The following is a 26,087-nucleotide window of genomic DNA, read 5'->3' as shown; positions in this document are numbered from 1 at the left end:
GTATTCAATAAAGAAAAGCAGGAAAAGAAAATGTGTTTTGATCACTAACAGCACTAAGAGTTAAAAGCCTGAACTAATCTATCCTCAAACCCTCATATTCGACGGAAACACAACTTTACCAGCCTATCCACAATACCAGCTTCCCAATCCTATTCAGATAGACATCCGACCTCAATCATACAGCTCTTTAGCACTAGTCAACTCTTGCACCAGCTGGCTGAAGGTAGAGGTGTACTCCTTCGAAGCACCGATACTGAAGGCTCCATCCATAGCCCCAGGACTGTGGGGTGAAGCAACGACGATAGCCGGGTTATAAGATTCGAGCAAAGTGAGAGTAACAAGCCAAGCACCCCCCCAACTCTGCAATGGAGACTGTCATCCACATATGTACATCGTTGTACACGATATCTCCTGCGACCACCATATGTTCAAGGAAGCCACATGCAGGAATGTTGTTTCGTCGGTATCCGAGTGTCCAACCTCAGCCGTCTCGAAAGTGTGGCCCTCAAGAGAGAACCTGTTGTCCTTCAATTTCTTTGCCCCAATCTGGAACGAGTCCGTGTCAATCTGCCTGGAGAACAGACCGTCCCAGAGAGCACGATACTCCCGTGCCAGCTGTGTTGCCATGTGGTTGACAGAGTCTTGGGTCGCGACAACCTCCATGCCTGGAAAACGCTTGATCAAGTATTGGAGGATGAACTAATGATCTCTATAGCCGTGAGTGATATAAATCGTCGTCAGGCGCTTGCCGCTAAGGATCTTCTTAATCTAGTCGCCTAGGGATACACCTTGATCACGGGTGAAGAGGGTGTTGACAAGCACTACCTCGGACTTTTCTGAGATCAATGTTACAACGGTCAGCTGCCAGTATCCAACCGAGCCACGGGCAAAGTGGTGTTGGTGGGAATGATGGTGCAAGACGTTGTATAATGAATGCCATTCAGTAAAAATGGGTAATGGCTGGGAGACCGAGATTGGGCTGCAGGATCTGAGGCTATTTATGCATGATAACGCACCTTACACCTTTAACCTCTATACGCATACTCATACCATGAAGGCAAGTCAAGCATTCGCACTAAATTTGTCATCAGCCACCTACTGCTAAAGCTGTCAATGAATCTCTCTGAACCCCAATTTGGCTTTGGGAGCATGTATTGTATTGTCACTTATATTAGAGTCGATGTAATGTATAGAAAAGCTTAAATAAAACTCATCGGTAAGTACAGATTTTTTATTACGGTCGTTCTTACTGAAACTCATAGGTGATGTGGTCCGAGATCCTAATTTTCGCCGTATGATGAATAGGTTCACTTATAGTAGTTCAGTATATTAGAGGTCATTTGTGTGTTGATTGTAGAAAGAAGACGAAAGTATTCAAAGTAGAGAAAATACTTACTTCCTCTGGGAGTGTTCTCTATTAGATCTATATTAGAGTGTCTGTACAGTGTACTAACTCACTCTAAATAGGGGCTTTCGGACTCCAAATAAGGTGCTCGCCCTTGAGAGGACGCCGTAGGATCTCTAGAGCATAGAATACTATACTGTAGTATTACTGACGGGATTGGAAATCAACTTCCGGTGGCCCAACTACTATCTCCTATGATTCACCGAAACGTGTAGCCAAAGAGTGTCTATATGTCAATCATCATCATGTACAATTAAACAAAAACAACAGCAAAGCTAAATCACTAAGCACCTGGTATATTGCAAAACCACCAGCGACAATCCTTCATAATAAAACAAGACATGCAATTATGAGAGTATATATCATAACATAAACTTTCGTCCTATCCAATCAACACCGCAGGATAATACGTGTGAAGCAAAATTCCGCCCAGAATGAGATTGTAGGCAGGATATTTGACCCATGACAAAGGCTCGAGAAAGATTTATGCAGAATAGGAACAGGCGGAGTGAAAAGGGTCATGGTCGGGGAGACTGTGCGCGAATCATGAGTAGAATCATAATTTTGACGGCCTGTAGCCGATATGGTTGCTGCAAAGCATGCAGTTTATGGCCTGTTGAGTTGTTCCTTGCGGTAGAATAGGAGGAATCCCCAACTATATTCATGATTAGCATAATCTTGTAAGAGGCTAGGAAGATGGCGACTTACGCGGCGAGAAGCTGGAAGAACAACGAGATCCAGAACCACGCATTCCCAACTTTGTCGACAGATGTGCCCACGTTAGGAGATATGTCTCCGGGGCCGAGCTTATTCGGCGCGAATCCACGAGCACAGATCGTGGCGATGGATCCGATAGCCTGTGCAGCCAGCAGGACGAAGCAAACGTGGACTCTTGTCAGGGTCTGCAGAAGAATCATACCCAGACCGACCTGCTGGATCTCATCGAGGACACCGAGCCAAAGCCAGACACATCTGGACACAATAGCACCTGAAGTCAGACTTCCAGCCCACGGGAGGTAGTACCCTATATTGGACGTTCCCCACCAAGTTTGCGCCCAACGCGGTGCACCCAGACTCAGTCCAAAGACCGGTAGAATCCAGCTGTGTTCCTTTGACAGGATACGGAAGATGATGAGAATGCTCACCCACAGGATGATGAAGAAGAACACCACCAGGATTACAATTTCCCACGTCTTAGCATGTTTAGAGGACCAAAGGAACGACCAGTTGCGACCCACTGCCGCAGCGAGGAACCAGTTCTGGACGATGACCATGAAGAAGAACCAAAGCACAATGCGGCGACGGAGGAGGGAGGTGTAGAAGAAGAGGATTTTACCGGGGGATTGACGGTAGTATTTAGGCAGACCCAAGGCAAGGATGACGCCGATGATGAAGCATACAGCAGCGATAGGCATTACCACGGCTGTGAGTTTCCAGTTATTCAATGCAACGGTCGACACTCCCCCAACTTCGGCTGCGGTGACTCTCGAACTCCAGAACCATAGTGCGACGGTGTAGATCTGTTGAATGCCCTGAATGAGACTTGCGCGGAACATCCAATCCTTGATGGGGACGGCACCCTGGTCACCAAAGTTGAGAGCGAAAAATAGAGAGCCGCTAGAAGAGGCCGCGGCATAGATGCCTGTGGCGACGTTCTGAGCCCATGCCCGACCGAGAGATGTGGCACCAAAAGGTGAAATGCCAATGACGATAAATGCTATGGAGTATATGAACCAAGGAAGAGATAGAACGAGCAATGCCGGGAAGCAGCAGAATAGGAACCACCAACAAATCGATGAGATGCAGTAGATGGCCGCGATGATATACAATTTGGTAGCTGTTTCTCCTACCTGGCCGACAAATAGGGTCATTTGAGCGGAATTCGCCGATATGATCTGTCCAAGACCCAGGAACAGAGCATAGACAGGCCAGTTCCCAACACGCCGCCTCATGAATCTTTGAATAGCCATGGGTCGCTTGTATCCTAGACGAGCAAGCCATTGGTCGATCGCGTCTGAATCATTTGGGCCTGGGTCTGAATCTCCAGTGGCGACCGAAATGCGGTTATACTGCGCGTCATCCACGATACGGGGTGAGCTCGGGGCAGACGCTGCAATATCCTTAGGCTGCTTCTTCAGCTGTGCGTCGTTGTACATGTTATAGAACTTCCTCTCGCTCTTCATTAGGTATGTCTCGATACAGTAGTCTGTAATCGAGTTCTTCTTGTTAAGGTTGCTGAGGCGCTCTTCGAAGTTCCTAGTGAAGTGACCCATGCTGTCTGTAAATGTTGGGTCAACCTTTTGCAGCTCGTATACAGGCTGGTTTTGGTTTTGGTCGCCAACGACTGACTGAAAAGAAAGAACGGAAACATTGCGGGAGTGAGCGAAGAGCGTGCTTTCGCCAGAAGCAAGACCCATTTGATATGGGTAATGAGGCGCACCAGGAGCTGGAGAGGATGCCCGGGACATAGGGTATGGTGAGCCTGGCACAGAAGCGTAAGATGATGCACGAGGACCACCCAGCGAGTGAGTACTGTTGTTCATGTGTGAAGCGCCAATGTCCTGTGATCCGAGAGCGTTCTTCACGGCAGCCATAGCGTCTTCAGGAGAAATATAGTCAGCTTGCGGTGTAGCAGTGTCCTCTTCCTCGCCGTCAGTGGTTTCGTCGCTCTCTTGCTCGTTGAGAACTTGGCTCTCGCGCGGTGTCTTCTTGGTGAGGCGCTTTCTGCCCTGGCCAGGCCCAGATCGGCGACCGAGAGAGAGTTGGCGACCCAAGCCGCTGCTCCTGTTCCCTTCCTCTTCCTGTAGCTCTTCGAGTCGAGACTCAGCATTCTGGATCGTAATTCCTGGGGGCGTATCGAAGCCATCTGCTGTTGACCGGTTTAGTCCAGGGAGACCCAGCGCGGAAGCCCGTACACTCTGTGTCTCCCAGTACGTCTGAGACTCAGGCATTGGGCCTGTCACAGTGTTCTTGTTCTTCGTGTGGTGGATCTGAATCGCTGTGCGTTGCAAGGCTTCGAGTTTCTGGATCCATTCAAGGACAGGGAAATGCTGTTTGACGGAATTTGCACGCATTTCTTCCCGAGTCTCCTGGGATGAGTCCAGGGCGGATTTGATAGCAGTTCTCAACTGATGGAGAAGATGGCGGGTTGCGTCGGACTCTACAGTGAACCACCAACCGGGCATCTGTCCCAAACCTCCAATACGAGAACCGATTCCCAGAGCACCTTTCCGACCGAACTCAACGGCAATCAACCCGAATGGCTCGTCTCTAGAGGGGATCAAGGCGAAGTCAGCACCTGAGAACACGTATGGGGGTAGAACAGTGAACTCTGGTTTAGAGAACACACGACCCGGAAACATTTGCATAATACGCTCCAGCTTAATCGCAGCGAGCCTGCCGTACAGATCGATGATAGGGCCAATACAGATCAGCTGCACCTGGGGTCTCGCGGATAAGATCGCTGGCATGACGTCTGCAATCAGATCGACACCCTTCTGCTTCGACCAACGTCCAACGAACACCAACAGGTCAGCGTTGCGATCCTCGTTGAGACCAGCCCACTTCTGTGCCTGTAACTTGTCATGGATACGCTCATCAAGCGACTGGATCGGAACTTCCGCATCTGCGTCGCCCCCGGTGCCAGTGTCGGAGGGGTCTGGGTTGGGAAGACTTCCAATCTTTTCAAGACTCCAGAAAATTGGGTAGCGAGCCCAGGAACGCTTTCCATACTTCTTGGACACACCCACGGCGCCGAAGCCACGTTGGTAAAATCGCACATAGCTAGCACCGGTGTGCAGAAGGTTGAACACGTTTCCGAATTGACTGTATTTGGTGGCAACTTCGACAGGGAGATTGAAGACCGAGCAGACTTCCTTTTTCTCTTGCAGGTTCCTCAAGGGCCAAAGGCCCTGAAATTCCGCATTGTGCAGGGACAGGCAGACGGGAATAGTTCGCGATGGCAGCAAGTAAAGAGGCGCCAAACATCCATGGAAATCGTTGATATGGTAGAGATCGATGGAAGGGAATCGCTTGATTGTCTCCGCAATACACTGGTTCCATGCCGAATAGTAGATGGCACTGTCTAGATCATCCATACGAGGGGGATAAGGCTCGGCTTTGGTCTGCTGTCGGAACACCGGGGCATCAAGTAGGACATAGGTAATGTTATCAACCACGTGATATTGCACATTGATCAAATATGGTTTGTCCAAGATTGTAACGACAAAAGGCTCAATTATTGTGTCTGTGGGGTACTCTATATCACCGACGCAAGGGACAACCCAGATGAGATTCTGGTGCTTCAAATGCTGGGACATGAGTTGTGCCATGACTCCTAGACCGCCAATCTTGACCTTGACCTTCCAATCCTCGATGTTGTACTCCATAGTCGCAATCAAGACTGTACGTCGTTGCTCGGGAGCACCCGCGATGGCAATATCAGTTGGCAGAGACTTGTCAGACATTGTATCTGAGTCACCGTCTCCGGTGAACTTTCCTTTAACCCTGCGCCAAAACAGCAACGGCAGCTTATCCTCTTTCACCACGTCGCCATCCGTATTAAGCTTGACGCGGTAGAAAGTTCTAATGAAAATGAAAACACCAGCAAGAGCCATAAGAATCGGTAGAACCCAGAGAAGAACGTACAGCACGAGCTGAGCCCACCCAGAGCCAACAGGAGTCAACTCATATCTCAGGTTAGCGTCATTGAGCGAGATGGTCCATCCAAGGTGCGGGAATGGCGGCAAAATCGTCATGTTAATCACGTTTGACGAAAGATAGGACGGGGGAAGTTTTTGGACGACAGACGAGTTGTCGACATCGCCATAGACCTCCGAGGTATCCGGTATGCCATCCTTGTTCATTCCCCAGACGCTCATCTGACCCACAGCAGGCCACTCATAGACGAAATCGTACTTCCAGCGACCACTCTTGGTGTCGTATCTCATCTTGCTATCCAGTCCTGAATCGTAACCATATTGATTGTATGGACCGTTCCAGAACATGTTTGGGAATCTTCGAACAGCACCTTCTTTCCAGCCATAATCACCTTCCTGGATGTAATCACTGCTACCAGTGAGCCGGGAAAAGTACTGTACACGGACATGAGACCCTTCCCACTTTTGGGCGTCAGTGCCGGTCCAGGTTGGGAAGTCGACCGTCGTGTTGCCACCGTTGTACGTCGTCCAGTTGGACCAGCTCAGACCAAAATCAGTGGAGTAGCGGAACTGGTCGGCTCCAGCGGCATCATGCTTGATATAGATGCTATCATCGTCGGACTTGTGCAGAAGGCTGGTAGAGTAATTAGAAAGTGGGGAGATAAGGGGGTTATTCTTAGTTCCGACACGGAACAAGAATCGGTCGACCGCATCCGTATGGGCCCCAGAGGGCGTAGACACGTTGTTGACACTGAGCTGGTGGATTCCATGATGGACATCCTTCAGCTTGGCGGACCATGTCCAAACGGTCGGGACTTCCCCGACAAAGTTGTTATCGGTGGTCCTGGCAGTGACCTTGCCACAAGACACACTAGATTTGTCTAGAGACGCCGTGATACCCTTTTGTGTCGTAGAGTTCAGGGTGATAGCCTTGGTAATGCTGGGGCAGTCCATCTCTTTCGAGTACCCCAGCTGGATGTCCAGGGTCTCACCATTGTCTTCTTCCGTGGAGATCAGCCGGGCATCGTGGCCGGGGACAAACTCGGTGACAGTGGGACCGGGCTCGACAAAATTCGCGGACTCCACGTAGATACGGTATTCCCAAGGCAACAGTTTCATGTTGCGAATACATCCGTACGACTCGCTGCTGCCCTGGATTTCGATCTCGCCGGGACCATCTTCTAGAGTAAGCTCATCGTAAGGGTAGAAGAGATTCTTAAGCTTTGTCCCAGACTTGAAGGGGGCCATCAAGGCAGTGTCTTTCTTGCTGCAGTCACCACCATAGGTGACGGTCTTGTTATCATTTTGATACACGAGCCAAAGGGTCTGGTTGCTCTTCGATGCCTCCTTCTGGACTCCAGGGAAGTAGCTTCGCAACACCGACCACAGGCCAGTCACCGTCGGGGTAGTCGATGAACCAGGATAATACACGTCCTTGGTAAGCTGAGAGATAGTCTGCAAATACAAGCCATCATTAGCCACCGCATACTGCTCTCGAATCTCAAACATCCGCTTCATGATATTGCGAAGCGGGTGGGCAGGATTCCGCTGGTCGTAGGTAACAGTAATATCGTGGCAACCGTGCAGACCCTTCTCATTCGGGAAATCGTAGAATTTCGATGTGTTCAAAGTCATGCAACCATGCGTCCACCATGCGGTCTGGTAGGTCATCGGCTGACGACCGAATAGATAGTTAGAGGCGGTAGACTCGAAAACATACATCGCCTGCTCTTCGCCCCACAGAATAAGAGGGATTCCAGGAAGCTCTAGTGTGACGATAAACAGACCCAGAAGATATTTCTCCGTGCCGTTCTTCACTGCCGGCCAGCGGAAGTTGTCTTGATTCGAGACGCCGTACATATGTCTCGGGTCCAATTCGCCTGTGATGGCATTAAGGAAGTCATTGTTAACCAGCATCCCATTCCAAGCCTCGATGAAATCAGTGGGCAAATCGAACCCAGCAACCAAGTTACCATCCATGCCTAGGAAACGAGTCATCGAACGGTAGATCGTATAGTGAAACGCGGCGGCATCCAACGCCTGGTACCCATCGTCTCGCAGAAAGTATGAGGCGTCCGAATCGTTCTTCAACTTGGCACCAGCACCGGCAGATTCAGGACGCTGATCCGGCTGACGACCGCGACCAAGATAAAGACTGCCGAAGGTATCTCCAGACGTGATCTCTCCGGGAAGGAAGAAGTTATCCTTGCCATATTTCTTCGCGCATTCGCGATAGACTGCAGTGATCTCGCTCAGGGGCTCGAGAGTTGTCTGTACGGCTTTATCGAAACGGAACCCATCGATATCCAGACTAGCAATCTGCATGCAGGAATGCCTGGTTAGGATATCACGGATCGGCTTGTGCCATTCACGTAGACGATCTTGCACCGAGGCGAACTTGGTCAGTTGACGCTTCCAGTCAGGGAAGTTACCGAAGGCCTCCAGTTCTCCGAACTGGTCGAAATCACTGTTGTAGCAACCCTTCAACTCTGTAGCTTCGCCTGATGTGATCGGGTAGCCAGTCTCATTCCAGAATTTCGGAAAGTTGCAGGTTTCATTGTACTCATTGCCAAATTTGAAATCGGCATACACACGTTCCGAAATATATTGGACTTCATATTCGTCTATGCGGAAATCGGCCGAGTCGTTCAGATGGCCTTTGAAACCTATAAGGTTACTCAACCTACATAATTCTGTAAGCTCGTGTTCGCCCGGAATAGCTAGAGCATTTACTTACGTTGCCACCGTGTTGTCCATAAGCACGTACATATCTCGGTTATGGATCTCAGTGATCGTCCGTCTCCAATCATCCAGTGTGCCGTGATGCATGTCGAGCAACGTGGTATCGACCGGAGAGTATCCATCGTAGGCCCAGGGAAGGTTCATCAGGTACGTTCCGGCGAAGTAAATCCCCTATTCGTAGATCAGCAACCGAATCAGTCCTCGGAGTAGCCTTCGGGACACACCTTGAAACCCATGCCTCTGATATAGTCCAGCGTATCGATCAAACCAGCGAGATCGCCTCCATGGCGCATCTGATTCGAGCCCACCACATGCTCAAAGGCGGTCCCGTTAATGTCATCATTCGCGGGATCACCGTTCGATATGCGGTCCAAAAATATCGTGTAAATAGGGAAGCGCCAGTTTTCGGGCGATGGATGATATTTATGATTGGGCCATTCTCCCCAATAATCAATCGGTGATTCGGCGGTTTTGTTTTCGTTCAAATTATAGTCAACGAGCGACTCGGTGTAGGGCCAACCTAAGGCTTGGATGCTCAGCAACGACAGTATGAGGATCGCCGAGCGGTGCATTTCCGCGAGGAACATCCCGCCAGTGACCTGCTACAGACAACTGCGCGCGACTCAAACTCTTTGAGATATCGCAAATGAAATATATCCTACATGCCCTAGCGCCAGGGGAAAGCGAGAGAAAGATAAACGAAAGAACGAGTGACCCTGTCAACTCGGAGACGGTAAACAAGAACCAAAGGTAGGTATAAAGAAATAGTGGAAAGAAGAATTAGCTATCAAGCCCGGAAGGCTGGGGGAGAAAATGGACTACGTATGTACCACGACTTCCTACGGATCCACTTCTTTCGACTAAATGATATGGAACCATCCACTACTGTTCTTCACCCGTGGTGGGGTATCGGTGTCTCTTCGGTCTGATACCGTTTGTTTCCTATCCCAGTCTAGGTGAGAATCTCGGGGTCCAAGGAGGGAATCTAAGCGATCCTCTGACCTGGTCGAGGCTGCAGCCCAAGACGCCAGTTCGTTCGTCATTACCTAGACGCAAGAAACCCCCATGGTGTACCCCCCCTCTATGGCGTGACGCTCGCTGGAGTGCCAGAAGTGGCGGCAACTATGGCGGTTTGCCATCCATGCCCGGTCCGATTGTCTCCGGACGAGGTGAACAGGGTGGCAGCTCTCGAGGGCAAGTGTGTTTGCTCGAAGTTTCGCATTAAATCGTTGGAGCGGGGCCCGTTTTGCATGGGCGATGATGGGACGGGAACCCGATTGAAGGTGGGACTCTGGGGGCTATATTAAGAAACACGGCGTCATGATTGGGTGATGTGGGCTTATCTAGACTAATGCTTGGCTTAGGATTTGGAAATATAGAGACACCACTCGAAGAGAGTCCTCGCACACTGCACCTCACTATGCTACGAAGACCGTTCGATAGCGATGCGGGTGGGACCCAGGATACTTTTTTTGGGTCAAGCAAGGACCGTATCCAGTCACAAATGAGAGGGAGAGAGAAAAGAATTTTTTTGGTTTCCTCGGAAGGTTTCTCGCTGGAACAAGCAACCGACTTAAAGTGGGTATATGCTCCACCTCTTATCTGGGTCTCCATGTAGTGGCGCCTGACACCTGCCCTATAAGATCCAATCCTCACCATCTGTTGTCTTGCAAACTCTAGCCTCTGACGTTATCTTTCCACGGGTTCTGAGACAGGTACGGAGTGAAAAGCCACTGGGATTGCGTATACCGTGTAAGGCTGGTCAACTCTCTGTCATGGGCTTGATAACCCACTAGAAAGATTGGGGCAAGCCGTTGTTGGGGACATGTAGGGTTTTAGTCTGTGTATTGCCATAGATAATGCGTATAGTTAAGCTATACCAAGTCTCTTCGTGTGTCATAGGCCTTGTCATGGGTCTTGACCATCTTAGGTGGCAAAGCTTGAACGTACTACCCGAAGCGAGAGAGATCTTGTGTGATCGTCAAGACGTTCACCAAACTCTACGATCAATGAGGCTGACCGTGGAGACGGGATGTTCCTACCGGAATTCCCTCTTCATTGACACCCCGAGCAAAAAGAGCAAGTATCTGCGAAATCCTGTACTAAATCTGTTGGCCAACATCTCTCCATTTCTATTTTAATTTTCTGATCTATCCTGAACGGACCGTCTATTTGACAAGTTATCCGAGTACGGTATTCGATCTTGATTATTTTTGAAAATATTTATTTTATATCTTGTTTCGTTTTCGATTTTTGGGGGGAGTAACAGTACAATGAAATTCCATTAATAATTTAAAAAAAATCCTATTGTTGCCAAAGAGTAATAATAATTAATATCATTATAAATTTTTTTTAATAAATTAAAATCCCATTGAAAAGAAAAGAGTAAAACCGATTTTTCCATGGTTTCTAGAAAACTCTTACCCAAGGATGCCAAATGGATTACTCAGGGCCTTCGACTCCACCAGGAGGAAAAGGGCGAGTTTCGAATCGGGGCCTTGAAACTCGAAATGTGTGGATAGTGGATTAATCTAAATAAATGGATTTATTGATTTAGAATTCATATATATTCAACCAAATCAGGGAAGAATTAAAACAAACGAGAGAAAAAAAATATAGGAATAATCTATTATAATAATAAATAATATAGCACTGAAAAGTATTCAGCTGAGTATTGGGTTCTCCACTTAAAAATTCCAAGATGCGGTTCCGTTGCCTCCGTGGGTGTGGGAACGGGCCTGGATCCAACCTTGGGACCTGGACCCTAGGGTTGAAACTCGGATCAAGGTACACAAGTATCAGGTTTACAGAGTACAGTTCCAATTTTGATGTGATATTGAGACCTTAAATGCCGAGCATGGATCATAATTCCATCAACTGTTGCGAATGAATATTAATCTTATCTATCCCTTGCGTCCGTTATTGCACCGGCTAAAAATAGCTAAAAATATATATTGCCTCCAAAGGCAAGTTTATATGGCCACTGCGATGGCAATCGCTGCCCGGGATGAATGACTAATGCTCACCTCAATACTCTCAATACCTTTGGCCCGGGCGATCTCTTTGACTTTCCCATGAAGCTAAATAATCTTCTTAGTAGGCCTGCATAGGGAGTAAATAGACACACTTACGGTAATTCTAGGCACTCCGCTTTGGTTGAGGACCTCGATCTCATGCATCGGTGCACCAGCGCCCGAGGACGGGGTCTGGAGACTTTTAAAGACGGCTTCCTTGGCGCTCCAGCGACCTGCGAAAGAGGCTCGACAGTTGGGCGCATTCAAGCAGTACTCTCGTTCTGCCGGTGTGAAGTTGCGCCGTAGGAATGTGTCGTTCTCGACGTTGATATTGGCAACTTCTTCCACATCGACGCCCACACGGGGGGGTGGCTTTATCTTGGATTGTCCAGTTACATCTGTAACCATTTTCTCAACAAGCTGCGCTAAAGGGGTTTCTTCGTCCTTTCCTTCAACGATGTGTGAGGAGCGATCGCTGACCGTATGCGTCGAAAAAGAAGGCTCCCCATGTGCTTTATTTACAAACCCGTGACCGTCCACTTGTCGGCGACTGGTCGGGTCTAGAAAGACTCTTTGTGTAGAATTTAGATTGTGCCACGGCGGAAGGCTTTTCACTTGAACCAGGCAGTTGTTTAACATGCGGGAGGCAAAGGCGGCACTAGCAGCCCGCTGCCTTTTTGTCACCTGCGTGCAGTACTCCTTATACGTTGGTGCAGGGATCGATGCAAAGAGGTACCTCGGAGCGACCATGAGGGCAATAGCACCTTTCTGCCCGAATCCGAAAGATGTAATAATGGTCGCCTTGATTCCCGTGGTCTGAATTGACTCCATAGGATATACTAGATGCTCAAATTTTCGTAGCTGCCCATCAATGTTGTCTGCGTTCCGATTCCCTGGGACGATTCCCTCCCGCAAGATCTGCATGCAACCATTTAGTTGCCAGGCGCCTGCAGCAGCCTTTGGATGTCCAGTGAGCGATTTTTGGCATACTGATAAGAGTGGATTTCCTTTAATGCGGCCCAAATGCTCCATTTGGGTGTTGATGACTTCGCCTTCGTTGATATCATTTGCCTTGGTTGATGTTCCATGCATTGAAACAACGCCAATATCGTCAATCCCCAGGCCCCAAGTAGCCATGGCTGCCCGAAGTGGCGATATTGAGGAGTCATATAGGCGGATGTTGTGGGCCCAGCGGTTCTGCGCATCTTGGATTCTTAGTCGTGTTGATTGCTCTAAGACCCGAGTGACAGGAGACTTCCGCATACTTCCCAGCCGTCTGCTGGCGGAATTTTGCTGAATGTCTGCCACCTCATCGTCGAACCCGGTACGGCGAAACTCAAAGTCCAGAATTGGAGAATACTTGGCATCTGAAGTCTCGCGCGCAGCGGTTAAAATGCCCTTGCCGGGGGCGGGGATAGACCTACCAACTTGGTCACTAGCCATCTGGCTATACGCGACAATTCCGTGAATTGGTAGACCCAAGTCAAGAGCTGATTCAGCATTCATGAGAATCTGTACGCCACAGCCAGTGGACTCCGCGAAACCACTGCGCGAGCTGGCTGTTGGTCGAGACATCTCATTAGGAAGCCTTCCTCTGGCCAGTTCCTCTGCACAATTGGCAGTGGCTCTGATATTCGCAAACTCAAAGGACAACTCCTCACGATAATCGTCACAACCCCCGACTATCGCCATCTTGCACCTCCCTGAGATGATAGCATCACATCCTATATCCAGAGACTCTAGGGCAGTGGCGCATGCGCCGACAGGAGTCTTAATAGGACCAGCAGCAGACAATAGCAACATATTGACCCATGCACCCATTGTATTGAGAAAATGTTCCAGGATAATATCACCTTGTACTGGGCGGTCTAGGAACCTGTCCCGGTACATATTCCGAATAACTTTCAAGGGCCCGCCACCTGTGCCCAAGCAATTGGCGAGTTCTGACACATGGATGTGTTGGTAAATTTCGTATGGATCTTTGATGCCGGCGGACAAAAACGCTTCCGAAACACAGCAAAGAGCGTATAGGGTAGTAGTATCAACCTGCTGTACAATCTCTTCTGGAATCCCGTATCGCGAAGGATCCCAGCCAGTGGGGATCACCCCGGCTACAGATTGGTGGAAGGGAACTGTTTTTGCGATCATTAGAATAGCCCCCTTCTTGAGAAATACCCGATAGTTATCTGATTCCGGGATGAGCTGCAAAGTAATTTTATCCCCGTGTCGTAACTTGAAAGCTTCCGCGGCTGACTTGGAACATTCAAAGGGTGGAAGGTCCTCCTCAACTGCAACTTCTTGTAAGAATTCCTTCTGAGAAGGGACATACGTTTCAAACCCTTCAGGTTCAATTAGTCGTATGCCGGTATTTGACATGATATGCTGGTGGTACTTATGAGGTATATCCTGGTCATGTATTGGCTCCTGGGACTCCGCCTCGACCCAGCCAGCGTAAGGTCGCCCTTTCAGGTCGCCATCAATGTGCCTGATTAATCCCATCATCCATGCCATTTCTATATAGCCCTCTAATGTGAAACGGGCTTGGTGTTCCATCTCCCAGCGAGTGCGGGAATTTCCCCAAGGTCCAAGCTCGGAGAACCCTATTACAACAACCGTACGAGACAGGTCGATCATTCCTTGAAGGTTGGGCAGCTTCGCCGCGATGTCCTCGTATGATGCTAAAGGTGGAAATGAAAGTCTGAGACGGGCACGTCGCCGTCCGATGTTCATTAAGTTGTCCTCCACTTGTTGCTGTTGAGGACCAAAAAGAGACGCTAGGTGACGGGCATCTTCGTCTGCCAGAGCCTTTCGTATTTGCGACTCTTCGGCGAGACGCTTGCGACTGGTTGAAATGTGATGTTTGATATCCCACATAGAGCCTAAACCCCCGGTTAGATCTGCATAGACTGGAGCTTCTTCTGCAAATGCAGTAATGTCAGGTGTCATTAGAGCAAGGATGTTGAATGCCATCTCAGCCTGGGTGAATGTTACCACACCTAGCTTTTCCACTTCTTGAGCTACAATATTAGATGAGTGCATGAGCCCTGTTCCTCTTGTCCAACCAATGACTGCCCCACAAACAGTTACGTATTCTGACCAGCTCTCAGAGTGGAAACGGTTCAACAATGTCCTCAATCCGATCTTTGACTCTGCATACAAACCGTCGCCGCCGAAAGTGCCCTCATTACATGACATAGGGAGAACGATCATAGTCGGCCTGCAGTTAAGGCGCCGCGTTTCCTTCTGTTGGCGAATGGACCCTATGAGTCGTAGGAGATTGACAAGCATGGCCCTTAGAGCGAGCTCTTGGTGACTACCCACCTTATCTAACTCACCCGCTTGTGGAATGGCCGCAAATGGTATGAGATAATCTAGGTCGCCACTGGTTGGGGAATTGGCACCGTAGATGTGTTCGATCAAATTTTCACAATCTTGCTTGCTGGCCTGATTCATGGGAAGGACTGTCAGAGACGCTCCTTTAGCTCCGTACTGGCGATAGATCCCTTGATAGAAGGTTGCACTCTCAGAAACCGCCCGGCTAGTGGTGACAACCACACGAGCACCACCACTCAAAAGACCTTGGACCACATGTGCCCCAATTGAGGTATGCCCAGCACCTGTTACTAAAACTGCCTTTCCCGCATAACTAAAGCCAGCCGTAGCTCCGACGTCTAGGGCTGCATGGAATGTCTTTGTAGCATCCACGTCATATCTCCAGCCTCTCGCGCCCTGTCGAGACTTAAGATGAACAAAGGGTATTATTGTTTTGTAATCATCTGAGCACACACGTCCTTGGCGCGCAACATCCGGATAGGAGGATACTGCGCGAGCTTCTTCGGTATATTTCAGCTCCCCAGAGTTGGTCACTGTTGTTTTCGGGGCAACAGGCGAAAACGAGTATATGTAGACGGGATTAGTAGTTAAAGACAAATCTCCCAGACGAAGGACCTCATTAAATACATGCCGAGTCCCGGGAGTTAGGGATATTACATTCTCCGGACTTTGAGACAGAAGTGGTCGCTTCAGCAGGGCCCTGATAATGTCGCTACAACTAGGCTCCCATCGGTTCAATATACTACGTAGACGGTTGGCTGTATTCGCGTAAGCCGCATCTGCCGAGCGGGAGGCAAGCATGTGCGACCACTGGAGAAGCCCTTCCCGTGCCCAGTTCCACCAAGAGTCATAATACCGAGCCTCGCCGGAACTGAATATTGGCTTTATGCCCTCGAAGAACTGGTCACCAAGCTCGGCATTCCACCTGTCTAACATTCCTTCGGTGACCGCATTGACCGGCGGTCCCTCCGAAGGGCTGATATCTACCCGGAGATACTTGGCAAGTATGTCAAATTGCCTACGGTGATAGCTTCGCTCTTCTTCGTTGGAGTCGTCGAGGTTGGAAGAACCAACGGAAGGCGGGGTTGTCGTCTTTTGGTCATTCTGGAGACCAATGACGGGGATTAAAGAGATGTTTTGGAAAACTGCATATCGGTTGACCAGCTCGTCAAGGTATTTTTGTCCGGCGTCTGCATTGCCTAAACGGGTAGTAGGCTCGATGGTAGTCGCTAGGCAGATAGGGATGATTGAATGAGGCTTAGTAAAGCCCCAACGAGAGCATATATGATTTTCCATGGACTGTTGATTGAAACCAGCAGGCATTTTGCTCGATATTAGCCTAGCAATCAGGGTGGTCATCTGCTTGGCTGGTTTTCCACCAAAGCCTCCTTGCAACGTTTCTCCCAACTCAATTAAGGGCATGTCTTCAACTCCCTCAGGAACCCTACCAAATTCCGCGACGAGATCACCTACTAGTTCATTTTGAAGCGTTGATTTCCCTGCTTAATTAGCCAAAGCTCGTGTATTGAAGTGGATCTCATTATACCTCCCGAGAGCTCACGAATAGTTTTATCCATTGGTATCTGGTCAAATGGCCTTCGTAGCTTTTGAGCAGTCATTGCGAGAACAATGTGGCTAGCTGATAGGGAGATGTCAACGCTAGGCGTATTCGTGACATGCGCTTTGGCTGGAAGACTTTGTTGTGATTCCGGCAGAGTATCATGAGGCAAAGGCAACAGAGAGACAGAGTGTGGAGCCGAGGGTTTTGGTTTGCCTGTCTCATCAGAGCATAAACTTGAATCTGAGTAAACGTAAAATATCTCGTCTTTGTTATCTTGGTAGGAGAGAAACTGTATGTGAGACCATTGTGAATGAGCATAGACCTCATAGTGTCTGGCAGCGGATTTTTTCGCCATAGTTGCCAGCGTGGTACGTGGTCCAACTTCAACAAAGCGGCAGATTGCAGGATGACTGCATAGCAACCTCTCCTGTGTTTCAATCCTAGGCATATCAGCAAGTGGCGTGTAGAATATCGATTCGACTCACCACCGCACAGGAGACGCCAGTTGATATCTGAACTATCAGCACAAGCACTATAATCGGAAAGTATAATGACCCACGCCAGTATCTCAACGAGCAGTTTGAATGCTAGTTGCTTTCTATCTTTGTCCTGAAGGTGTCCAGATGAACTCGGATCCATGGCCATGATCTTTTGCACGGTCACGGCGAGCGGGCCGGCTCACCGAATTACTCTTCTTTCACCAGCAGTATGCAGTTTCCAGGGTATATCTAAATTCTCATCAAGGACAAGACAAGGAATAACTAAATGCCTAAGCGAGTGGTTTTCAAAAGCGCATTGGGGAGTCTGGGATTAGCAACGGCTTCAAATGGTGATAAGCATTTGAGCTCCCCGGTCGGCTCTTGGGGATTAGATATATCCAGTCCGATCGAATTTGGAGAGAAAGGGAGGTCATGAATTCTCTCATAGACCGGTATAACACCAGTGCGAGGTGGGACAAAGAGAAACTCCGTCTGTGATACTCCGGCGGGGATAGAAAAGGCAAGCTATATCAACAGTAGCTTTTCCAACGTGGCGAAACTGCATCCATAGATAGGGAGGGAATTGTTGCCTGAAGCCGGTCAGACATCCTTCTGGAAGTACCTGAAGCTGTAACCTAGGCGCCTGCTAGAGTGTCTGGTAAACATGTAAGCACAAATCAAGCAGAGTGAGGCTTGCCAGGGATAAATATTTTAATGAGCTAATTCACCGCAGTATCTCATATATAGAATCGCCTTTCTGCTATCAGGTTTACAAATTTCCATGTTGTGCATTATCTCTTTCCCTGTACTCCGCAGGTAGTGGAAAGAAAGTATACATGTTGGGAGAAGTGACACTGGTTGAGAAGACGTTTGTGTCCACACAAGATTAGATATATGGAAGATGGAAGAGCATATGAAAGACGTGACTCCTCCGTCACCTGACTCGGCAGCATCTTCCACCATCGTCGACTTGCATATTCAGCACAAGGATGTCAGCGTGACCCTCGCCATTCCCAACGCCTTCTCTACCCTCCTTGAACTACGAAGGAACTCATTTCTTCTTTCATTATTACATTCGTCTGCGACACATGAGATCCAGAATCCTATTGAACTAGCATTAGCTTTCCTCGAGTTTCTCCTTTTTCAAGAAACAATTGTGCCGTCCGCTCTCACGGTCCTGCGTAAGGCGTTCGACAGTGAATTCCTCGTGGAAATCGACATTCATTCTCTCATTGCTGAACTGACATTGATACCTGAGCAACGACGCAGATGGTTGAGCATATACTATCATGCAATCAATGTTGAACATGAAGAAGGCCCTGAGGGACAATGCAAGGCTATGAGCCACACCCAAAGCAGTCTCTTACAGAATGTCGAGAACAATCAATTCCAGCTCATGGCGGTTTTTGGAGGACAAGGCGAGGCGAGTCGCACGTGCGTACAAGAACTTGGTGAAACCTTTCGTACATACCAGCCGATGCTTCAAGGATTTCTACGAACGATGGGGTCTAAGCTTGCTGAGTTGTCCCGCCTGCCGGAATGTCGACAATACTATCAGGGGAGATTTTTGGACGTTGAGACTTGGATCATGCACCCTACTGAGATCCCTGATGCCAACTTTGTGGCTAGTGCTCCCGTTAGCGTGCCTATCATTGGGCTTTTGAGTCTCGCACGTTACAGTGTTACTTGCCAGATATTAGGACTTTCCCCTGGGGGATTGCGAGCACTGCTTTCAGCGACTACAGGGCATTCTCAGGGCCTATTAATATCGATCGCGACCGCCTTATCAGACACATGGAAGTCCTTCTATGACAATAGTGAGTTAGTAATGGAGGTTTTGTTCTGGTTAGGATGGGACTGTCATCATTGTGCGCCTCAAAGTGCAGTTCCCCAGTTATCGATGAGAAGCGGAAATCACGAGGGGGGCTACAATGCACTCTCATACATGCTCAGCGTTCGGGGAGCGACACGACGTGGAGTTGAGCAGATCATAGCCCGCCTAAATCGTTGCCTGTCGAGTAAAGTGCAACTTTATCTGGCGTTGGCTAATAGCCAAGACCAGTTCGTGGTTGGCGGTCCCTTGTCATCTTTGGTACACCTCAATAACTATCTCGAAGAGTTCAGTACCTCTGAGGTAGACCAGAGCCGCATCCCATATAGTAGCCGAAAGCCATATCTTCAGTATAACTTCCTGCCAATCAGCACGCCGTTCCATACACCCTATCTTCGACTGGCAGTTGAGTCCTTGAAAAAGAGATTCGCAGAACGACGGATCACAGGACAGCAGCTGATCATACCAGTATACCACACCAGAACAGGACAAGATATGCGCCATTCAAGTGAGAATATTTTGCATTTGGCATTTGACGCCATTGTCCATGAGATCTGTGATTGGCCCACTGCGCTGGCCTGTCCGCCTGACATAGATGTTCGCCGTCCTTCTTTGTCCCACATTATTGCCTTTGACAGTGGCGGCCTTGGTTCGTTAGTGAAGAAGGTTATAGAAGGTCAAGGGGTCCGGGTAATCCAGGGCTCTGATCTCAACTCCCGGGACCCTGAGATGGGAACCATGAAAGATTTATTTTCACCCCTTGCGCTGACGTCCTCAACAAAACTTCAGGCATGGGCCCAGCGCTTCCAACCTCGATTGGCCGCAGGAACAAAGGTTAGGATTGAAACTCGTCTCACTCGGCTCTTAGATGCCCCTCCGATTATGGTAGCTGGTATGACTCCCACTACCGTGCATTGGGACTTCGTGTCAGCCATCATGAATGCAGGTTATCATGTTGAGCTGGCTGGCGGGGGTTACTATAGTACGGCCAGTATGGCAACAGCAATTAACAAGCTCATCAAAAGCATTCCTGCTGGACGAGGCATCACTTGTAACCTAATATACGCCAATCCCCAGGCCATTGCCTGGCAAGTTGCACTATTGCGTCGCTTATCGCACAGCGGAGTCCCCATTGACGGTTTGACTTTTGGGGCTGGAGTTCCTTCGCTCGAAGTTGTGACAGACTACATTGAAACGCTAACGCTGAGGTATATCGGCTTTAAACCTGGGTCCGTGCCGGCTATACGCGAGGTAGTTCGTATTTCAAGGGCTCACCCCGACTTCCCTGTTATCCTTCAATGGACAGGTGGTCGTGGAGGGGGCCATCACTCCTATGAAGACTTCCATGCCCCCATATTGAACACATACAGCATTATCCGGCAACAACCTAACATTTATCTGGTGGCCGGAAGTGGGTTCGGCAGCAGCGATAGCATCTACCCATACCTTACAGGAACATGGTCAGTTCCCTTTGGATACGCACCTATGCCTTTTGATGGAGTGCTTTTGGGAAGTTGTATGATGGTTGCCAGTGAAGCTCATACCTGCAAAGATGTGAAGCATATCATCACTTCGACATCCGGATTGAAAGACCACGAATGGGAGAAGACGTATCATGGGCCGGCAGGGGGAATCGTTAGTGTGAAGTCCGAAATGGGCGAACCAATACATAAGATAGCAACCAGGGGAGTTCTTCTATGGGCCGAGATGGATAAGACAGTTTTCAGTCTGCCTCGAAAGGAGCGTGCCGCATATTTAGCTAAGCATCGCGATACGATAATCCGTCGGTTGAACACAGACTTTGCAAAGCCATGGTTTGGTCGCAATTCACAGGGGGATGCGATTGGTCTGGAGGACATGACTTACAGCGAGGTGCTAGATCGGCTAGTTGAACTAATGCATATCCAGCATAAAAAGCGATGGGTCGATCCGTCATATGTTGACTTCACATTCGCCTTCGCTACCCGCACTTTACAACGGTTACCAGCAGACTTGAACGACTCTAGGCATCTGTCCCTGACCGCGCTGAGAGAGGATCCAGCTCACTTCCTCCGATTGTTTGCAGCAGCCTGTCCTGCTGCATCTGAGGATGTCTTGAATCCAGAAGACGTCTCGTTCTTTCTGATGCAAACCAAAAAAGGTGGCCAAAAGCCAGTGAACTTTATCCCCGTCCTTAACGAGGATTTTGAATTCTATTTCAAAAAGGATTCACTGTGGCAATCAGAGGATATTGAGGCTGTCGTTGACCAGGATGCAGGACGAGTATGCATCCTTCATGGGCCTGTGGCAGCGCAGTATTCATGTGATCGGGGAGAATCAGCAAAGGAAATTCTCGATACTATTGTAGATTCCCTTACAAACCGGCTTCAGCGCGACATGTCCGCAGGGGAACTGACTATTGGGTTAGATAGTGGCATACGTACCCCGGACTCCTGGTCCACCGTCTCACCTGGAACTAAGGACTTCTCCATGGACGAAGTTTCAACACCATCCTCTGCGACACTCTCAGAATCTACTGATGACCTGTGCGTGCCCTTAGGAGCATTTCGCTATTTTCCTAGTGGGAATGTTCCCGCTTGGGCACGGGCTGTCCTTGAAGATAAATTTGTCTTAGAGGGTCGACTCCGGCAAGAGAATCCATTCCGCCTATACATTGAAGCGTATCCTGAATCTGCCATCCAGTACGATCCCCATCGGTCAGAGATATCAGTCATTGCTCAGAATATTATCGACGTAGATTCCTCGATGACGATCACATGTCAAAATGGGGTTGACGTGGTTGTCGAGCTTCATCCTTCACATGACACGGTCAGTCTGCAGCTGTTCTACCAATTCGACCCAGGCAATGCTCCTGTCCGACTGCGCGAGATCATGGACCGTCGGAACGAGCGAATCAAATCCTTCTATAGTAAGCTCTGGTCTGGTGAGGATATCGCCGACGGCATGACACTCCACAGCACTTTCACTGGGCGTTCAGTGACGCTCACCCGCGAGCGGTTCGAAGTGTTAGCTCTAACTGTGGGTGCGGCGTTTCCCAACCATCCAGTATTCTCAGCAGATTCGGGAATACTGCCCATTAATGTTGGAATTATTATTGCCTGGGATGTGATTTCCCGGCCACTTCTTCTTAAAGATATCGAAGGTGACCTGCTACGGCTGGTTCACCAATCTAACACATTTGCGTACACTGCTGGTGCTACCCCCTTGCGGCTCGGTGAAACTGTCAGCTCCCAATCTCGGGTTCAGGCTGTCTATCTAGAGGATTCAGGCAAAGTTGTGGTTGTGGAAGGGCGAATAATTCGCTCTGGGGAGCATGTCTTGACAATCATGTCTACATTTCTCTTCCGGGGCTCTTTTGATAACGTCAAAAACACCTTTCGGCACACGAAGTTATCGGATTGGACGATCAACTTAAGATCCAACCTAGAAGAGACGTTGCTAAAGGAACGAGACTGGTTTCATCCACTAGGCAGTCTGCCTTCACTGATTGGTAAGACAGTGGTTTTTAACGTGGACAGTCACATCATGCATAAGGAAAACACGCACACTAGCCTCCGAGTCACGGGTAGTGCTCATTGCCGGGTAGCAGGTCATGAGCTGCGACATATCGGAGACGTTGACTTTACCTGCGATGATTGTATCGGGAATCCAGTTCTGGAATTCCTCGAGCGTAGAGGGGCTGCACAAGAGGGTAGAACACTCTTTGAGACACCCGGTTGGTCGGGGCCGTCATCACTCGAAGTCCAAATGCCTGCCAGCAATCAACCTTACGCCCATGTCTCCCGTGACTTCAATCCTATCCATGTCTCCACCATTTTTGCAAATTTGGCCCAGTTGCCAGGCACAATATCACACGGAATGTGCACATCGGCCATTGTAGTTGCAGTATTGGAACACTTGATCTTGAATGGTGAACGGAATCGCCTTCGACGATATTCCACCGTGTTCGTGGGAATGGTAATGCCTTCGGAGACGCTGTTAGTGCAACTAAAGCACACGGGTATGGTTGAGGGGCGAATGCGAATTACTGTAGAAGCTTTTCGAAGGAGAAATGGGGAAAAAGTGCTCGATGCTGATGCCGAAGTAGAACAGCCTGCAACCGCGTATCTCTTCACGGGCCAAGGTAGCCAAAGTAAAGGTATGGGTATGAGCTTATACAACACCAGCTCAAGCGCTCAGGCATTGTGGGACAATATTGATATCCATCTATACAACGCTTACGGTGTGTCGACTAATCCTCTTGTCTGGACGTTGCCGCTAACAAGGAGGACAGGCTGGTCGGTGCTGGACGTCGTAAAGAATAATCCCAAAACGCTCACCATCCACTTTGGAGGCAAACAAGGCCATAAAATCCGTCAAAACTACCTTTCTATTACGGCCGAAACCGTGCTTCCCGATGGCAGTCGTGTTCAAAAGCCTGTTCTGACGGGACTCACATCAGCATCAACATCCTACACGTTCCATGACCCGAGGGGACTGTTGTACTCGACACAATTTGCACAACCAACAATTCTTCTGTTTGAAGCTGCCGCCTTTGCCGAGATGCGTGCCAAAGGATACGTATCTTGTGAGGCGATATATGCTGGCCATTCCTTAGGCGAATACGGGGCACTATCTGCATTATCGCAATTTATACCTACCAGCTCTCTGGTCGAGTTAGCCTTCTACCGGGGGTTGATGATGCAAGCTTCTGTGACACGAGATGGTGAAGAGGGCGCCACGTACGGCATGGTGGCTGCAAATCCGAAACGTGTGGGTAAATGTAGGTCACTTGTCGATATTTTCTAATCGGCCAAGAAGGAAGAGCTAATCTGCGCAGTTTTCGATCACACTCTGTTGAGCACTTTGGTTCGCATGATTGCAGCCGAGAGCCGGGAGCTGTTAGAGATCGTCAATTTTAACGTAGATGGGGAGCAGTATGTGTGTTCGGGCACGGTAAATTATCAAGAGTCAGCCCAAGGATTGCTTATTGCTAATATTCGAAACCTCAGACGACCAATCTGTATATCCTCGGGAAACTGATGGACCACATATCTCAGTGCCGCAGTGGACCAAAACAAGTCCAGATGACCGACTCCACCGACGCGTCCACGCCCGAGCTCCAGACAGTAATGCGCGACCTCATCGACCATGCCAAGAATCTTCCCCGACCAATCGTCCTACAACGCGGCACAGCAACAGTTCCTCTAGAAGGAATCGACGTGCCGTTCCACTCAAGCCATCTACGTTCCACCGTCGAGATGTTCCGCCAATGTCTCCTCCGGCCAGGCCTTCTCGATGGCAATATCGACGCCGAGGAATTAGTGGGAAAATATATCCCTAATCTGATGGCCAAACCATTCTCGCTAGATGAGGAGTATATCAAACAGGCTTTTGAACTCACGCAGAGCCCAGTTCTAGGGGAGATTTTAGGCGTTTGAACTTGGAACATGTTTTATTAAGCTCTATTCGTTGCATCAAAGCTTCAGAGTTATGGTTCGTCCTCTGTCCGTGCCCTGGGGTCCATTCTTAGTACGGCAGACTCTTAGGATGAAAGGAAAAAAACTGAAATTTCACGTAATTGTTTTGTCTACTGCCCTCCTACCCGCCCTGCGTGGATATCAGATCTTTTAAAAACAAGTGGTATAGCTTACTTCTACAAGAGTTAGATTCTATTGTACAAGCCATTATCATGTCTCATCTGGTAATTAATCTTAAGTCTTATTGTTAGGCTCAGCTTAAGGCCCGAACTTCCAGTAGTTAAAAAGATTACTATATTTAAACTTTTCAGGATTTAAACTTCCCACAATAAAGAGATATTTAGCTTATAGAGCCTTATATAAGATACTGCACTGTATAAATCTGTCAGCTCTTCCCTGAATACTGCCATATTCCAGGGGCATTTAACAGTATATATATTAATTACAAGTGGCCTGATACTGCATATTAGTGCACCGTGCGAGATAAGTCATAGGAAAATATATATAGAGCTGACCGCAGTCTATCCTGTACAGGAGAAGATAGTATATAGTATAATAGAGCTGATGTAGCTCATGTGTGCGGGATTAATTAGCTTCAGGTCTAAATCTACTGTACAGAGATATTCCTTTGTATTGTGCTCAGGTCACGTGGTTGCTGCCTTAGGCTTCTATAGGCTCTGACATAGTATCCAATTAATATCAAACTTTATAAGACCATATTATTCTAGTGACTTGGCTGATCACTGAACTCTAACCCCTGAAGGCTTGATCTATTAGTTATAGTGAGATGTCACGGGTAAGCCTTAGGCTTAAGGCCTCAATGGCAAGTTACGATACTATATATACCGCGCCTGGGAAATCAACTCCGATCGGAGTTGATCATAGTGGGTCTTTTTACCTAGTGGAAAGATCCTACGTATCGAATTGCTAATCCCAGGAGTTCCTTTACATGAGAATTAGAGCAGTTCAGGTAGTTAATAGAGTTATCTATAGATTAAGTATCTATTAAAATGGCATCTGATTTTCAATGGACTATATATATAGCTGATATTGCCTTATTCTGTCCTTTTCCCTGAAATCACAATACTAATTAACTTAGATAAGGAGAATGTTAAGGATATTCCCTATTCAGGATAAAGAATCTGTCAACTAGGTAATGGTATATAGGCTAAAGGAAAGAGAGAGGTCAAAAACAGGCAGTAAATACTATTCAGACAGGAGACTGATTCTTGATCTTCTACTACTACCAACAATTTACTAATTTATAGCCGAAGGCTCCATACCTAAAGAATTCAGAATCTCCCTTAAACCTAATCTATCATGCGGCCTGATGTTTCTTATCACTGGCCGATTGTTTACATATCTGGGTCAGGGTATCCTGTACAGTTATCAGGCTGAATTGCTATTCAATCTGTGACAGAGAATAGGGACAAAAACAATCCAATTATTCTATAGAGATATATACAAGCCTTCATTTAGTATTGATATTAATACCGGCACTCCCAGTTGTACGGGCCCTGTATACAACAACCCGAGCAAGGACTTGTACCTGTTGTACTCAGTACTAGGACAAGTAACCAACTGGTGAAACCAAAAGTCTTACGT

At 48.5% G+C, this 26,087-nt stretch overlaps 4 protein-coding genes across 4 annotated transcripts; 1 reads left to right on the top strand and 3 right to left on the bottom strand.

The window, feature by feature from the left end:
• Positions 1–171: 171 nt before the first annotated feature.
• On the bottom strand, positions 172–663 carry BDW43DRAFT_308286 (uncharacterized protein; the record flags this gene model as incomplete). Its single annotated transcript, XM_032046464.1, has 2 exons — positions 172–372; positions 442–663. 2 exons carry the CDS (start codon positions 661–663, stop codon positions 172–174), a joined length of 423 nt encoding a protein of 140 aa, XP_031903445.1.
• Positions 664–1,615: 952 nt separating this feature from the next.
• ags3 (alpha-1,3-glucan synthase Ags3) lies at positions 1,616–9,528 on the bottom strand. The gene is made up of 4 exons (XM_032039673.1): positions 9,030–9,528; positions 8,801–8,976; positions 2,114–8,746; positions 1,616–2,060 (listed from the first exon to the last, which is right to left on the bottom strand). Exons 1-4 carry the CDS (start codon positions 9,390–9,392, stop codon positions 2,012–2,014), a joined length of 7,221 nt encoding a protein of 2,406 aa, XP_031903444.1. The 5' UTR covers positions 9,393–9,528; the 3' UTR covers positions 1,616–2,011.
• Positions 9,529–11,723: 2,195 nt separating this feature from the next.
• Positions 11,724–18,056, bottom strand: BDW43DRAFT_267256 (uncharacterized protein). Its single transcript, XM_032040982.1, has 5 exons — positions 17,273–18,056; positions 17,199–17,225; positions 16,699–17,153; positions 11,937–16,651; positions 11,724–11,885 (listed from the first exon to the last, which is right to left on the bottom strand). Exons 1-5 carry the CDS (start codon positions 17,356–17,358, stop codon positions 11,778–11,780), a joined length of 5,391 nt encoding a protein of 1,796 aa, XP_031903443.1. The 5' UTR covers positions 17,359–18,056; the 3' UTR covers positions 11,724–11,777.
• A 153-nt stretch (positions 18,057–18,209) lies between these two features.
• BDW43DRAFT_267254 (acyl transferase domain-containing protein) lies at positions 18,210–24,550 on the top strand. The gene is made up of 3 exons (XM_032040981.1): positions 18,210–23,785; positions 23,843–23,958; positions 24,015–24,550. Exons 1-3 carry the CDS (start codon positions 18,532–18,534, stop codon positions 24,441–24,443), a joined length of 5,799 nt encoding a protein of 1,932 aa, XP_031903442.1. The 5' UTR covers positions 18,210–18,531; the 3' UTR covers positions 24,444–24,550.
• The last annotated feature ends 1,537 nt before the right edge of the window (positions 24,551–26,087 follow it).

Source organism: Aspergillus alliaceus (genome assembly GCF_009176365.1).
Source record: "Aspergillus alliaceus strain CBS 536.65 unplaced genomic scaffold BDW43scaffold_8, whole genome shotgun sequence".
NCBI classification, from domain to species: Eukaryota; Fungi; Ascomycota; class Eurotiomycetes; order Eurotiales; family Aspergillaceae; genus Aspergillus; species Aspergillus alliaceus.
The sequence above is the reverse complement of the archived record's forward strand: the minus strand, read 5'-3'. Positions and strand labels throughout refer to the sequence as shown.